At 37.2% G+C, this 17,769-nt stretch overlaps 1 protein-coding gene across 15 annotated transcripts in view; it reads left to right on the plus strand.

Annotated features, from left to right (window-relative positions):
- LOC131549370 (band 4.1-like protein 1) overlaps positions 1–17,769 on the plus strand; it is a 303,307-nt gene that overhangs the window by 222,978 nt on the left and 62,560 nt on the right. For 13 of the 15 annotated variants that reach the window (XM_058791485.1, XM_058791490.1, XM_058791497.1 and 10 more), the window contains 2 exons: positions 4,925–5,121; positions 12,837–12,866. In XM_058791485.1, coding sequence (XP_058647468.1) covers positions 4,925–5,121; positions 12,837–12,866 — 227 coding nt within the window. The remainder of the gene's footprint in view (positions 1–4,924; positions 5,122–12,836; positions 12,867–17,769) is intronic. The other 2 variants (XM_058791489.1, XM_058791493.1) reach the window with 2 other exon arrangements.

Genomic DNA, 17,769 nt, shown 5'->3' on the forward strand with positions numbered 1-17,769 from the left:
CTCCCCGGACTCCGTCCCCCCCGCATTTCCAGCCCTGTATATATATTATTATTTTTATTTTATTTTTTTCATCTGTGCTCCATTTTGTCTTGAGCAGTGGGCAGCCATTCGCTGCAGCACCCGGGGAGGTTTAGTACCTTGCTCAAGGGCATCTCAGTCATGGGTACTGAAGGTGGAAGAGGGAGTGCTGTACATTCACTCCCCCCACCTAAAATTCCTGCCAATACTTAGACTCAACCGCTGTGACCTTTGGGTTACAAGGCTGACTCTCTAACCATTAGACTCATTGGACTGATGTGCACAAAAAGTTCACAAAAATGTCTTTACATAAGTATCAAAACAAAGTCCTAGCTTATTGCATGGCATCAAAGCAGTTAATAATAACAGCACAGTCAAGAATAACATAAAGAGGTTGCCAGTGTTTAATAAACTGGATTGTCCTTAACTGCTGATTAGAAATGTTATTCCTGAAACTGAATCTCTCCACACTACACAACAAATCTCTTATTTACATCACGTCTGCACTTTGTTATGAGATGATTCTCAAGTGTGCAGAGCTGCACTGGACAAAAAACTGATGTTTTCAGTAGTGAGGGATTTCTGACTTAAATGCCTCTAATTGGCCATTGAATTCAAGAAATCAACAGATATATCTGTGATTGGCTACATTGCTCAGAACTGCAAAAACACGTTGAAAATAGAACATTTTGATGCTTTCCAGAGCACAAACGCTTTGACTGCAGGGCAGCTCTGTGGACATAGATGTCAAGTGCTAGAACTGGACACACTAAATTAAGCTTCTCTTGGTTTGGACCCCAGAAGAGAGGAGGACAGAATGCCTGCCAGAAGGTCCCTTCAGATCAGAATCTCCCATGGAAGAACGGAAGAAACCTATATTGGTATGTTTTGCCCCCGAAAGCAAACCTCAGGAACTTCCTGTGCATGTGAAGGATGGAAATGTGGAAGAATGCATCCTTCAAATCTATGGTGACAAAGCAGTCCTCGGATCTAAATTGAGTGACGATCTATTTTAGCGTCAGCATTTTGAATCTGAACATCTTGACAGAGTGGTTGAGTTGGTGCAGATCTATAATAGGACGCAACCCCCATCCTTCTTGGAACAATGAAGTATCAGCTGTAAAATCCGGAATTTCTCTCAGGTGAAGGGACATACTCTGTGGCCTCCTTCCTCAGGAGATTTGCCACTTCTTGTTCCATCACCAGAGCATGCTTGGGGCATACCATTGTGGGCGTGACCCCATTAAATCGAAGCGGACAAGAACCGAATTGGATTCTGTAGCCTCTCTCCACAGTCTGCTGGACCCATTGAGACACGTTTGACAGGCACTTCCATGCTGCCAAAGAGTCTACTAAGGGAACCAATCTCTCAAAACTGGCCTCTGATGTAGTCTAAGCAGCCAGCTCGGTGCCCCGAAGTGGATGACCAGCAGAAAGGGTCCGATTTGTCTGCTCTAATAGCCTCCTTTGGGGATGCGAGCCTCCCATCCCCACTACATTTCTGGTCGGACACTGAATACTGCACTCGCTGGAGGCCGCTGCACCAAGAAAAACGCTATATAAACCGCTATATATTTGATTTATTCTGAACTCTTCTGAAATCATTATGACTAGTAGATCATGTGGAGGCTGATGTTCATTCATTAATTTCATTTATTTATATAGCACAAATAAACACAACAGGAGTTGACCACTGTGCTTTACTGAGTATAAAACTAAGATACAAGATAAAAAAGAAAGAAAGCAATAAGACATAATAAAAATAAAACATAATTAAGAATTGCTAAATGCTCGAGCCAGAAGATAAATTAAACTTCGATTTAAACTCATGTACAAAGGACAGGGATCTCAGATAAAAAGCACGATCCCCTCTTGACTTCAGTCGTATTCGAGGCTGCGCTAGAGAGTAACTGTTTTTGGATCGTAGACACCTGCCTGATGTGTTCAGATTTTAAAAAGTTCAGACAGGTAACAGAGGTTGTAATAGAGGACTGGGAAATTCCAGCATATAAAGAATTACAATAGTCCAATCGAGATCAAACGAAAGCATATGTGACTCTTTCAAGATCTTTTGGGGACAGAAAAGGCTTTACTCTAGACAGAAGTTTCAGATGAAAAAAGCTTGACTACTGTTGTTTGATCAAGTTTATGTGTTGATCAAACTTAAAGGAAGAGTCCAGAGTAATTCCCAGACTTTTCACAGTTGGTTTGATATGAGAGTGCAGATTTCCAACGTTAACAATGTTTTTTTCTTTCCCCACAGAGGGACACAATTGCTTTGTTGTTTGATTGATGTTATCTCAAATCTACAGCCAGGATAGTACAAACTGAAGGTGCATGGATGAATGGAGCAGTAGGCACTTCATCGGTGATCTTTTGATTTCTGTCTATCACTGATTTAGCAAGTTGTATGGGAAATGGCTAAGTAAACTACACTTTTTATTAAAAGCATGTAGTATGCGGCTGATTTAAAGCTATTAGTCAACCTACATCATCTGATGAAAATCAGGTTGGTGAGTTTGTCATCGTGAAATCCGCGCAGGCTATGCAAGATTCAAATGCAACATCGGGCCAAATTATTGAAAGTATAGGATTTTCAAAATAATCCAATATCTAAATTAATATATAATCGATATTTGTGATAATTTTTTCATTAGAAATAAGTCTAAATTGAAAGATCATTTGAATTTGGAGTCAGAATAAACATGGAGCTAGACTAAAATTGAAACAAAATCTTGATAAATTAAGTGAACTTTGCAGAAGCACAAGAAAAAGACAGAACACGCAGAATACCTTCAACCAGGTCACTGGACTGCGCTTTTGGGCCGACGAGTGGATCCTTACAATTCATTTTACGAATGAAGCAAAACACTGCGTTTATGAATGTTTCACTGACTCACCTGATTTGTTCAAAAATGCAACATTTTGAATTTTTGCCACAATTGTTCATGTTTGTTTCCTTGTGTGTGCTGTTACGTTCATTTATTTTGATTTCTTCATAAGTTTCTCTCTCTCACACAAAGACAGGCTGTGTGCAAATCTTGTCAATACATTATTCATTATCAGTTGCCATTTACACTGAATGTAATAAAATCAGAATCATTCTCATCGAAATGTTGGTGCTTGCCCTCATATTTTTTGTTATTAATGTTTTAATCTGGCTACTTGTTTTGTAGGGCAAATAAAATGCTCTTTCACTTGCCCCTTGTCCCAAACAAGGGTTAATGTCAAGCCCTGTACTGTGAGTTTAGTCACATCACATAGTAGTACATGAATTGAGTAGGTTCAGATAGAGTCAGGTTCGAGTCTCAGGTCCATCCATTCAGGAGTGAATAACCAGTGCTCTCTTCCACCCTCAATGCCACAACTGAGGTTAGACCCTTGAGCAAGGCACCGAACCCCCAACTGCTCCCTAGGCACCATAGCAATATGGCTGCCCACTGCTCCAGGTGTGTGTTCACAGTGTGTGTGCACTTGGATGGGTTAAATGCAGAGCACAAATTCCGAGTATGGGTCACCATACTTGGCTACACATCACTTCACTTTACTTCACTTAATGCATTTGTATTCTGAGCTCTGTTAGCACTACTCTAAGCTCTACAGTGGAAAACGAAACCATATCTGTGCCGACTGGCATGGAATGGAACCATCAAGCAACAAGAACTGAACATCCTTCCTTCAGAACTCTTTTTTCAGAAGTACTCACTGTCCAATACGCTCCACATTTTAACCCTAGTCTGAGATGAGTTACTCAAAAGCATCGATAGCCAACTATGGTCGCAAAATCCGTTGAACTCTATTGGTAGTGACGTAACTTGTGCCATAGTTGAACATAGAACATAATTGAACCCCTGAACATTGTCTTTGAGGTTCTTACTTATGCATTATTCGCTTTACAAACTTCTTCAAGATTAACCTTGACATTGTACTAAATGCATGATTCTGAAATGCTAAACTATCACCCATCCATTCAATGTATACCTTAATAAGTAGATTTGTATACATCATTGTGACACACGCTGAAGAGGATGTGCTCCATTTTATGTAATGCAAATATGTATGTAAAGATTTGTCCTTTCAAAAGGCTGTTTAAGTTGTCCACGGGAAACCCTCTCACATTAAAGTGAAACGTTTGCACTTCAGTGGTGGAAAGGAGTTTTGAAGGTTGCTATCTTCTTTGCCTGTGGTTCTCTAAAACATTTGAAAATAATAGACATTTTAAGTAGTTAAGCACGTTTTGTGTACATATTACTGAATTATACTATTTGTGCTTCTGATGTAAGATCAAATAATTTGTAATAACAATGTATATTAATAATATAAGATTAGATGTAATGCATTGGTTTAGGGCAATTGTTTAGTGGCTGCAGAGAGCACCTTTCTCATTTCATTACCATTCAGAAATAACTTGTTAATATTTATATAGAAAAATATTTGTATTATGATTAAATTACATTTTTTGAAAGCAACATATAAAATATAATTCATTATATTATAGTGGGTATTTTATCAGTGCCCATTTCTTTTGTGGATGACTCTTAGAAACCTGAATTGTGCACAGTATATAATATTACACAATATAATGTATTATATATTGTATATTATATATACTACAACTTAATATAACATTACATAACATATATTATGAAACAAAATAAGATAAATTGCAATTTTACGTTGACTTCAAGTTGCTTAATTATTTACTGATCATATTTTATTGATATTTTTACTGGAAACCCAGAAGAAATAGGGTTTCTTTTTTTTAATGTTAGGTATTTTTTTTTTTTTTTTGTAATGTATACACCATTGCTTGTCTCAAATAAAACTTTTTTTTTTTCTATTGCATGGACAGACTGTATCAGTTCTAAGTAAAGCCCTAAACATTCTGCTATTGTGTGTCAAACAGAATTTTGTCAACCGGTATCCACACTGGGTGAAATTCATGATGGTCTGTCTCAGAAGAGTGAGAGTGAGCAGCCGCAGTTTCTTTCTGGAGATGAAGCTGATGCCGACCTCAGTCTGGATCAAGACCAGGAACAGGATCAAGAGCATAGCAACAGTGAAGAGACTGTTACGACGCCTACAGGAAAAAAGGACATTAAGGTAATAAGATACTATTTCATGAGAAATCACAAATTCAGAAGAAATTTCACAAATTCTACTGGATCTCCTATATTACCTCCCTGAAATAAATAAATACACATAAACCTTCAGTAACAAATATAGATATGTACATTTATTATTATTATGTGTGTGTATTATATATATACAGGGGGTGCATATAAGTGGTGTGCATGCGCGACCAAAAAAAAAAAAGTGCTGTGTAAATAGTTAAGACCGCTCATTTGTGTACCAACATGGCTGACAAGTGATCCACAATCAACGATTTAGATCGTTTAACTGTAATACTGTATAAGATTTCCAATCAAACTGAAAGCATAAATCTTAGCTATGCACTCCCAGTTTCATATACTTACTTGCCCGCAACCCGCCAAAATAAAAGCTTGCTGATTTAAAAAAATATATAATAATAATAATAATAATAAAAAAGTAAATATTAGCATTGAATTTTTAATTGTACTATAAATTATTAAATAAAAAATGTATTTTTATTTAATACTCACTTTTTTCTTCAAAATATAATAGTATTATCACACTTCACACTCTATTTATTATTTTGTTTATTTTATTTAAAAATGCTAAATAAATACTATAAATACTAATACTATTATCACTATTATTAATTATTTTATTTTATAGTTTTATGGGACACACTAATGTCAGCTATATAGTATCATTATTATTATTGTTGTTGTTGTTGATGTTGTTATGGTTTTGGATTCCATGTACAAGGCTCCAGATGCACCATGGTGTGAACATGTCTATTTTTGAGGAACTGTACTTTTCTGAACTAAAATTTTGTTTGTAAAACACTGACCAAATGTTATTAAAGTACTTCAGGTACTTCAACCAAAAATGAAAGTTAATTTTCATGTTTTGGTGAGCTATCCCTTTTAAATAGGGTTGTGCGAGATTAGTCAACTAGCCCAGGGTTCCATTTCGAGATGGTCTCTCGACATTGTGTATAGCTTGCTGACGATATGGGGAAACACCTTTCTTAGACCCATGATTTAATTCTCCTTGCCTGCAACCAACTGTGACATATATCTGCTGTTGTCTCTCTCTAATGCTGTCTCTTTTGAATTACTTAACTTTTTTAGAACACATTAACTCTTTCCCCGCCAAACACAGAATTTTACATTATTCATAAGACAATGCTTTCCCTGCCAAACACGGAATTTTCCTGGTTTCCGCGTTCTCAATGTTATACACTCAGGTCAGGGGCGCTATTACGCATCTCCTGAATGAGTCTAGAATCACTCCATCAAAAACACATACGAAAAAGATGCAGAAACGAGCGATCTCATATGTAAGCATATACTAAAAGCATAGCTCCAGGAAGTGGTAAAGGACTGTGCAAGCTTTGGGGTGCTGATGGAAGTGATCTACTGCATATTTGCTTTGATCACTGTACGGAATATGATTCAGATGTAGTATTTGATAAAAATGCGATTTTCTCAGCTTTTTGCTCAAAATGTTGCTTTTTTTTTTAATGAAATCTACCTACATTCAAGTGTTGATAAAAAAATAATGCATGAAACTAGAATAAAAAACGGATGTTCTTTGATTAAAAGTAAAGGGTCTGTTCTTTATTTTGATGTATTGTTTGTTCAGATATTCATACAACAAAATATTCTGGGGGCTATGAAATTTTACAGAAAATCATCAAAAATGCTGGCAGTGGCTGGCAACTTTTTTCAAAAATGCTTGCGGGGAAAGAGTTAAACAATGCTATGATTTATTTCTTCCATTAAACATGTCCCAGCTAAAGGAGGAAGCATATCTGGGCCTTAATACGCAGGAGGTATTTTAAAGCATCAGAGTCTGTTGTGTCTATGTACATTATACATTTCCCTTATAATGCAAATCAGCATTTTGCTTGAGATCATAGTGAACATTTGCATTTTCAGACATATTTCAAGAGTTCACGTATTATTAAAGGAATATTTCACCCAAAAATTAAAGTTCATTGAAATTTTTTGGTGAACTATCCCTTTAAGTAGGGATGTGCGAGACTAGTCAAATAGCCCAGGGGCCTCATTTATAAAATGTTGGGCAGAAACCATCGTAAATTTGATCTTACAATCATTTCTCAAATATGCATACGTTTGATTCATTGAACTCGCTCCCCCTATAGAGCTTTCAGAGAACACTCAGTTTGATGGCAGCTGCCTCAGCAATGTCTCATGGGACTACTTTACATGCAGGTACTCCACTCTGTTTGAAGATCTGAATTCCTGCACACTATGGATGTGCATCTCCATAACTGAGGCCGATGCGATACGCATCTCGAAGTATAGCCAACGACACGATACATTGAAGATACATATGAAGCAGCTAGCGATGTGATGCGATATGATTCACCCGTTACGATGCAGTGCAATTCGATTTCGATTCGATTCAGCGCAATATGAATGCAATACGTTGCAATGGAAAAATATGAGCGCTTTTATTTCTTTGGTTCAGACAGACAGCAAATCATAAATTAACTTGTGTCTTCTGACTTCTAAAGCCTCGAGGTTTACCAAATAGACCAGGGGGCTGTTTCATAAAACTAGTTTACCAAATAAGCCAGGCTTATTTCAGTAATTCTGATTTATTTTCATTTGATTTGGTTTCTGAAAGCAAAATTACCATAGCTCAAGCTCAGTCACTGTGGCAACTTATGCTGAGAAACTAACCTGGTCAGGAGCAGGCAAACTGTCAGGCTAAGCTGAGCTCCTCTAACACTGACCAATAGGAGAACATCGATATTACCACTGACTCTCTCACATACAATTAGTTGATTTATTATTAGTCCAAAAATAAAAGTATACAGAAAATACACCTTAAATAATCAAATAAATAAAAAATAGGCTACAACCAACTGTATTCAATGTATTATGCCCAAAATGTAGGCTAATGACATTTTAACATAGTTTCTACTTGTGCGTTTAGTTGATCAGCGGTTTCCAGCCATGCAGCCTTTCTCTCTGAATTTTGACCGCTGTACTTTTTATGGTTATTGGAACATTAAAACATTGCAATCTAAAATGGCTCTTTAAAGCATTAAAAACACTAAATCAAAAGATAAAATCACTGAATTAAAAATTAAAATAAATGATTGAAATCAGACTACATTTTAACTGATAAGAGGAACACACATTTAACTGATTTGAGCTAGTATGGCTGTATTAGCCAGCTTACATTTGATTTACCGTTACTGCTATCATAAAAATACACTTATATGTAGGATTAAAATTCTATGTGTCACATTTAATGTTCAACAACAAATATTTTAGCAGAATGTATATTTTATTCTGAATTCTTGCGCTATTATTCTATTCTGCTCCGTCTGTGCTATGTAGTATAATAAATGATAAGACACTTGTTCTTTGCTTTGTTTTATTTTAAATAAGAAGGTGTAACATTAAACTATATTACAGTGCTCATAAACGCACACAAAACTCAAGTACATACAGAGGGAGGGGTTCTAGCAGACCAATCACAGGGCTTGCGTAGAATTGACGCGCTGTTAGATTTTTGGAGAGGTGCACGTCAGGTACGGCGTAGGCCTGTGCGTCTCTGCGTAGGCTACGGCGTAGGTTCGATGCAGAAGTATAAATTGGGCTTAAGCCTCGCCCACTCCTGACAGCAAAATTTATATATTTGCATGATTTTCTAACATTTACAGATGAGAAATATACCTGCGACGTGTCAGTTATGCACTGAGGAAAACACAGTGTCTCAAATGCATTAAACAGCACATATATATTCGCTGTTTGCCATGGTGGATTGATCGACATTAAGGGCTGCTTAAGAATAAGCATGCACATCAAATTATCCTGATTCATTGAACCTGGACCGAATTAGTGAGATTGCGTGAACTTAAATTGTTGTTTATCAAACCGCTTTAGTCCCGTTTATTTGTTGGGTTATTTCAAATCAAGTTTTGGACTTTAATCCCCGCTTTTCTAAGTGTCTTTTATGAAACAGCCCCCAGGCTTATTTCAGTTAGTCTGACTCAAGGTCAAATGATTTGGTTCCATAAAGCAAATTTAACAAAGATCAACCTCAGTCACTGTGGCTACTTATGCTGGAAAGCTAACCTGGTTCAGAGCAGGCAAACTGTCAGGCTAAGCTGAGCTCCTCTAACACTGACTAATAGGAATGCAATGATATTACCACTGACTCTCTCACATAGGCTACTATCTCTCTGGTTTTATAACAGCTGTACCTTTTATAGTTCGAACAGATAGCATTAGAACATTACAATCTAACATTGCTCTTTAAAGCATTAACAATTATTAAACTAAAAGTTAAAATCACTAAATTTAAACTACATTTTAACTGCTATAAGAAACACACATTAACTCATCTGAGCTTAGTAATTAGGACTGTATTAGCTTACATTTTATTTACCCATTACAATAGTTCCTTACAGTTACTGCTATCATAAAATGCATATTTGAATTATTGCGCTCCGTCTGTTTAGTGCGCATGCTCGCAGCTGCGCTCGTCCACTCGCGTAAGCCCACTCCTGACAGCAAAATGGATATATTTGCATGACTTTCTAATATTTACAGATGAAAAATATACTCGTGATATGTACTGAGGAAAACAAAACATCTCAAATGTATTAAACTGCACAAATATATTCGCTATTTGCCATGGTGGATCGATTTGATCCATGATCGACATTAAGAGCTGCTTAAGAATAAGCGTGCACAAATTATTTCAATTGTGTGAACTTACATTTTCATTTATAACCGCTTTAGCCCCAATTGATTTGTTAGGTTATTTCAAGTCAGGTTTTGGACTTTAATCCCAGTTTTTCCTCAGGTCTCCGTAGTGTTGTTGTGATTCGTCATATTCACACACAGCTGTGATGAGAGAACGTGCTTGAGAAACAGTTTCGAGAGGAGAAATCAATCTACATATAAAATATTGGTCAGATTTTTGGTCACTTTCTAAACAATAAAAGTGTAGCGCGTCCACTAGTCACATACATAAATAAATAGTTTTTTACCGATGCAAATATGTTAGAAACGATGCATCGCGATACAAATGCTAACTTGTATCCGATGCACACTTTTTAAACCGATTCATCGCATCGTTAACTTTTTTTGCCGATGCACCGAGCAAATCGGGGAATCTTCCCATCCCTACTGCACACACTTGGCACTAGGGCTCACTGCACATCTTGGTGACTCACAGTTGCCTAGAGACACTGGCTCCCTGGAGGACAACAGCTCTTTAAGACCAGCTGCTGGTCGGACACACTGTCAATGTACGGAGTAGCCCAGGAAAAATGGTAGCTAAACCATCGGACAGTGGATGCAGTTATGGAGTGTATTTGGGTAGGCAGAAGTGGACCCCTTCACGTCAGTGGAGAAAGCTCACTGCCCGCTGTTTTTCTCTCCGGCAGAGCATTCCACACTGGGAGTGGATGCTCACTACTGGCCAAGAGAGAGCAAATTTGCATTTCCCTCAGTGAATATCCTGCACCAAGTATTGTACAAAATCAGCCAGGGGTATGAGTCATGAGTCAGAGCGCTGTTAGCCCTGGTTCCCGGACCTGCTGGAGATGCTGTCAGGTCCCCCATTGCCCATTCTCCTGAAAAGGGACTTCCTCTCTCAAGCAAATGACCCCAACCAAAATATACAGAATCTGCAAGTCTGGCCATTCAACAGAGCCTGCCAGCATCAGTTTAACTTCCATAGCAAGTGCTGAGAATGATTTCTGAATCGTGTCTACTGACGTAAAACTCCCAAATGGAAAGTCTTTGTGAATTGGTGCAGCTCTAGAGAAGAGGATTTGGTAAGCTGCCAAATCCCAGTAGTTTTGTCCTTCTTACAGGAGTGTTTGGGTGTCAGCTGTACACCCTCTATGCTCAAAGTGTACATAGCTGCTGTATCAGCTTTTTATAATTAAATGGATAACCAGTCGGTTGGGAGAAATAATCTGATTAAGTTTTATGGGGCACGAGATAACTCTCTTTCAAAACAGAGCTTTTTAGTCACACTTGCTACCATTAAGTGAGTCAGCAATATGCACGCTATTTCAGTCAGCGAGACTTGCATGGTTTGTAAACCAAGAGCAGACCATAGTATGTGCCCAAAGTGTTCTTAAAACAATTCAGAGCCATTGATATAACTCTCTCAGCTTTCACCCTGAGTGAGTTGACAGCTGGGGAGGATACACCCACCCTGTCACGCCCGCAGCCACTCTGTCTTGTGTGCTTTGTGCATTTACCAGACAGTTAGGTACTCTGAACAGCTGTTTGTGTGTTTTGGTGGCTGTTATTCAGTGGAAAGATTCTAAAATATATAGCCACTCAGTGCCACTTATATTGGGATCACCTCTTGAGCTTCTGATAATTGTCGCCCAGCTTGGCATGCAGTATAGTCGAACCGTGTTCCAGTTGCTTTGACACAATTGTCATATTAACTGACTTATAATGTTTGCAAGGGCTCACAACTTCCCGAGTGTCCAAACTCGCATAGTGTACGCCTGGCTTAAGGGAGGCATACAAAATGTGCAATGCATGTTTGAAAAACCCTAGATTAGTCGACCAAACCAGGGGTTCTCAAACTTTTTCGGGCTCGAGACCCCTTACAGGTGAGAAAAAATTCTATTGACTCCTATATAATTATAACGGTGATTAAGCATATGCTTTTCTACAATGTGCACATATATTTTAGCTTAAAAACTGTAAAATTCACTAAAAGGCAACACTATTGGAGGCAGTTGTGGCCTAATGGTTAGAGAGTCGGTCTTATAACCCAAAGGTCACAGGTTTGAGTCTTGGGACTGGCAGGGATTGTGGGTGGGGGGAGTGGATATACAGCCCTCTCTTCCACCTTCAATATCACAACTGAGGCGAGACCCTTGAGCAAGACACCGAACCCTCAACTGCTCCCTGGGTGCCACAGCAAAAATGGCTGCCCAATGCTCCAGGTGTGTAAAAGTGTCAACAAGTGTAACGAGCACTTTTCCACTTGTTTTTAACTCGCATGCACTCTGCACTTTTTGCATGATGCAATTTATAAAATAAAATATGTTTTGCTAGACTTTTTCAGTCTGTATTGGATTCAGTGTGTGGCTAGCTACCTTCTTGTTCATATTCTAGTATTCCCTTGGCTCTACACACCTGCAGTAAAAAGGATTTATTTTTTCCTATTTGGAGCACTACAATTTTTCTTTAGTTAACAGTTTAATTCTCACACTTAGTGTTTAACTCCTATTTCTGTATAGGTAATGTAACAATGAGAAAGCATTACCTTAAAATGTAGATCAGTATGCATGTGCAAGGAAATCCATCCAAATGAAATATACCTTTTTATCTCTGTTTCTCAAATGCCAATGATTACCCCCATGCCGAGTTGACGACCCCTGCTTTAGTTTTTGGGCATTTTATTCTTCTCCAATTACTCCAACATCTCCAGATAAAGTTTATGTGCTGTTACTTCCTTGGACTGAAAGTTGTTGTGTACAGTGTCTGCGTACAGTTCTACATCTACATCTAACTGAAATCTTCCAAAAAAACTTTTTTTCCAATCTGATCCTGTTTAATCCTGATCTGTTCTTGCTCTTGTAGAAGGCTTCGCTCTTGTGTTTCTTGCTATCCTGGCCTTGTCTGTAACTAACATCAACCTTGATCCTGTTTATTCCTCCATCTCTGCTGCATTCGTCTACCTGTCATCTACACTTGAAGAAGGAGTCAACCCCTCTACACAAGCAGGAGGTATCTCTTTCTTAAGGTTCTTCTGTTGAACATGTTTTTGTCTAGAACTGGTTACCCTAGTGAAAAATAAATATAATAAAACGTATTTGAAATACATTTATTTTATGCTAAGTATACTACAAATACATTCGTTACATTACGTATTTATGTTCTTACCCTGCAATTGTACTTTTGGTATACTAAACTGGTATATTTAAAGACTGCTAAACTGGAACAACTAATTTTTTACTTAATGCACTTTCATTGTGCGGAAATAGTGCTGAAGTCCAATTAAAGATATACTTAGGGATGTAACGGTATGAAAATTTCGTATCACGATTATAGCGAACAAAATGATCACGCTTATCAGTATTATCATGGTATTGTTCAAATGTGCTGGAGATGTTCAAAAAGCACCAACACATAAATCACTTCACCAAGTTTTATATTTAAGAATCAACAAACAACAAATAAAATAACTTTTTGTTTGCACAATCACTAAAACAATAACATTACCAATGATGTTCGGATTTTAAATGACAACTTGACTGACAACAGTTTAATAGCATGTTCAAATATCTAATGTAAATGTTCAAATAAAGCTTTGAAAAAGTTTCATAAAAAGGTAAACTCATTTCAGTTTTTAAATAAAGAAAAGGGTTAAGTCAAAATGATAATTGATTAATAAATGATTATATGAAGAGTTCATTTGCAAAAACAGATAACTTCCGTTTTTAACAATTCTCAGAAATCATGTTTTTTCATTGTGCATTCCAATTAATCTCAATCAAACTGCAGTTGGGTTATTTTGACTAGGTTAAAAAAATAACAAAAAAATAAAAATAGCTAACACAATAAAAACATGATAACATAATAAAAAAACATGATTTTTGACAATTTAAAAAAAATTTGTTATCTGATTTTGCAAATAAACTCTTCATATGTATTTTATCTGTTCCATAAATAATTCTAGATAAGTTATCTGAATTGTTTAAAGGTGTAGAATCCACGTAAGCTTGTTTTTCATCAACCGGTAAAAATTTACAGCTGGGTATGCAAATTCGGTCCGTTTTTGACCAGACAGAAACTGCATATAGGCTGAATGTAAATGTAAGTCTCTGTAAATCCACTCTCTGACAGTAGGTGGCGCTTATGGAAAAGCTTAATTACAGCTGTTTCCTGTAAACTCCGTGGACAAAGCAGTATTGCGATTAAGAACACTTCCTCTAGGTATTACATGGAGCGAAGATGAAAACAAAATGCCATTGAATCGTTTCTGAAGGCAGTCAGAACCTTCAGAGGTACATTCATATGATATGGTGTATTGTAGTAATGTTGTCTCTGGTCATCTGGTCTGTGTGTGTATATGTGTTCAGGAGGCGTGGCTTTGGACGGCGATTTACAGGGAGGGTGGTACATTCGCTTTCAATGCTATCAGGCTAAAGTTAGCATTTTCCGAGATCATCTACTGCACCTTTAATAAGATGCAATGTGCACAAGTAGTACTCCAAATGAAGTTTAGCTATAATTTTTATATGTTAATAGATTTGAACTATACTTAACATTAAATAAATGTATTTTAACTATATTACTTTTTTACTAGGGTATTATGACAGTAATCTGCAACAGAAATGAATAGACCAGAAAAGGTTGTGCTGTATAATTTATATTGATACAGTGGAAGATACATTTGCTTGGCTACAGAAAGGGCTGTGTCTCAAACAAGTCAAAACAAGAATCAAACTATTCTCACTCTCAAGGCATCCAGTACTACCACTATATAGACCATAATACACTACCTGGCCAAAAAAAATCACTGTCTGGATTTAAATAAGCAAATACAAAAGACTATAAGATTGAATCATTATTGCAGTGATTCATTTGTTTCTGGCATGTTTGGCAACAATTCTTTTAACCCTAACTGATGCAGTGAATGGCTTTTTATTTCTCAAACAACCATGTTGGAAGACGTACCCATGTCAAGGGTGGCCGAGAAAGCTCAACACGCTGCAAATGAAAAAACACATGCAAATAGAAAAAAACACCTGCAAATTAAGAAAACATATTCATCAATTTGACAACACGTGCTGCAAATATTCACAACACAACCAAAAACAGAAATGTGCTGCAAATACTCAAAACACAAACAAATGCGCTGCAAATACAGAAACATGCTGCAAATACTCACAAAACAAACAAATACAGAAATGTGCTGCAAATATGCACAGACCACCCATTTTTTGCTCTTATAAACGCGAGACGCGCATAGAAGCTGCGAAGCGCAGTGGTCAAAGATGTCCATCTAGCACAGATTTAGATAGAAAAACTAATTAAAAAGCAGCGGAGCTTTGTAAACAGCTCAGAGTTATCATGTCATTTCCATAACAACGATATGATTGCCAGAATAAATTTACCAGGATTTTTGAATAGGTCCTGTTCACACATGATCTCTTAATAGTAACTTACCGGTAATTTACCAGTAAAGACTGTAGTGTGAAATGGGCTAAACTCTTCCTGTGCATACGCTGTGAATTTTAATTGCTTAACGTTCATGTGGGAAAACATTATCTCACTAGATTTGTAACGTAAATCATTTATAAACCTTTGCCAACACAGGAGAACACATCAACCCATGTCTAAATATGCCATGTATTGTACATTGCGATTTAAAAATAAAGGTCTCTGAGTTTGCATGTGGCCAAATATTAAAATGTATTGAATTTATTTTAAACATCGTTTAATCATGCTGTAAAGTGAAACGTTGGCGCCCTCTGCAGGAATTTGTTAGAATACATAATGTACTTAAGTTGGTTATGTTCATATTATGTATAGGCATAGTGCATTATGTATTTTAACAGTGTTGTTCAATAAAACCATGTAATTACTTGGTTTTGATATTTTATTTGAGGCAATTATTATTGCCACAGTCATTGCATGCTTTGCAGGTCAGGCTTTTATTTTTTTTTTTGCTTTAACCCCTGTACTTAATAAAATGCCCTGCAATTGTAAAATACTTAAAGTCTTCTAAATTGGAACAACTAATTTTGTACTTAATGCACTTTAATTGTGGGGAAGTAGTGCTGAAGTACCAACCTGGTCTCATGAAAATACGTACTTCTGCGCACTTTTTGTGTGACACCGTTTTACGTACCTTGCTGCACGTTTCGCCGCAGTTTAAAATAGAAATGTCCACTGAGTGGCGCTAAAACACAGGTTCAATATGTGAACCCTGGCACATTTTTATTACGTAGATATTGGTACGTATTGCTGTTTTTTTATTACGTTGCTTCAGATACGTATTGCGGCGGTTCAGAATTCAAATATCCGGGCACTGTCGCTAAAGGTTAATGCTCTATCGTGTTGGAAATATGCCCTACACCAAATCCAGCCCTAAACCTACCCGATAGTGTTAACAAATGCAAAACTGATATAAAAACGTATTCACTGATGCAACTGTGCCATTTGAACTTCCTTTTACGCAGATTTTAACTGCTTTGTTGAACCATAGTTACACAGGATTCGAACCGGTACTTCTCATCTCCTAAGTCCGTCTCCGTACTCCGTGAGCTACCGAACAAACTTGTCATCTATGAAAACCCATAGATATGAAGCTGGATGTGTGTGATGCTAACGTTCAAAAGCATCAGTTTTCAAATCTCCCAGCATATTAATATTGTTTTGAAGTTATAGCATGATATTCTTCAAGTAATTGTGCGAAAATTACGCTTTATCAATCGCAACTTTGTATGAAAGTGTTCATTTATTTTGGAAACTGCAGTGATATGTACTTATTGGTACGTATTTCATGTCACGCTAAAAAGTGCACCCAGGTATGTAAATGCCATGAGACCAGGTAGTGAAGTACAATTAAAGATATGCTTAGTGTATTTGATTGGGTCCCACTTTATATTAGGTGGCCTTAACTACAATGTACTTACATTTAAATTAATAATTTAATACAATGCACTTATTGTGTACATATATGTTTTTACATTGTACTTATATTTTTAAAAATACCTGTATGTAGTTACATCTGTAATTAATTTCTGTAATTACATTTATAATTGCTCTGTTGACCCATCCCTTACACCTTAACCCACCCTTAAACCTACCCATACCACCAAACCTCTCCCTAACCTTACCCATATACCACCTCAATAGCAGTAAAAGTGTTTTGCAATACAATAAGTACATTGTACTTATTTTTTGATGTAAGTACAAAGTAGTTAAGGCCACCTAATATAAAGTGTGACCTTTGATTGTGCTAAAGTGAAACTGTTGCAAGTACACTTCAGGTACACTATTTTTTTAAAGTCTGTGTAAAGTCAATGTGTTCTGAGTTTGTCACACCACAGAAAAATGTGTTATTAACCACCCAGCCAAATTTGAATGCTAAAAAAAATGCCAAGTAAATAAAATAAGGTATCAAAATCTTGAAAAAATAAGCAGTATTCTCTGCTCTCAAACGCTGGGGGCATGTCCATTGGCGGCGCTGAAACCATGTCCACTCACGGGAAAGCTGGAGACCGAGCTGTTTTGTAAATGATCGCAACCAGGTATCATGCATTTATGTGACGAAGGCATAGCTAGCTAGCAAACTGTAGGCTGTAGTAACTAACGGTAATGACAGTTACTTGCGATTGAGCCGTGAACCACTGAAGCATCTCTGCAGAACGATCAGTGTATGACATCAAAGTACCGTGAGAGCGATTCGAAAGCATCAGAAGCGTCTGCTCTCTGTAGCTCCCACTGTACTTTGATGTCACACACCGATCGGTCTGCAGCGCTGCTTCAATTCGAACACACCTCTTTTAGAGTTGGGGGAGGGGCCATGCTCGGTGGCTCGATTGCGTCATCGAGTCATGATTTAGCCCTGCCCAAAAGATTCCTGATCACGAAAACGGTGAAAAACTGTTTAACGGTC

The sequence above is a fragment of the Onychostoma macrolepis genome, chromosome 11 (assembly GCF_012432095.1).
Source record: "Onychostoma macrolepis isolate SWU-2019 chromosome 11, ASM1243209v1, whole genome shotgun sequence".
Classification (NCBI taxonomy): Eukaryota; Metazoa; Chordata; class Actinopteri; order Cypriniformes; family Cyprinidae; genus Onychostoma; species Onychostoma macrolepis.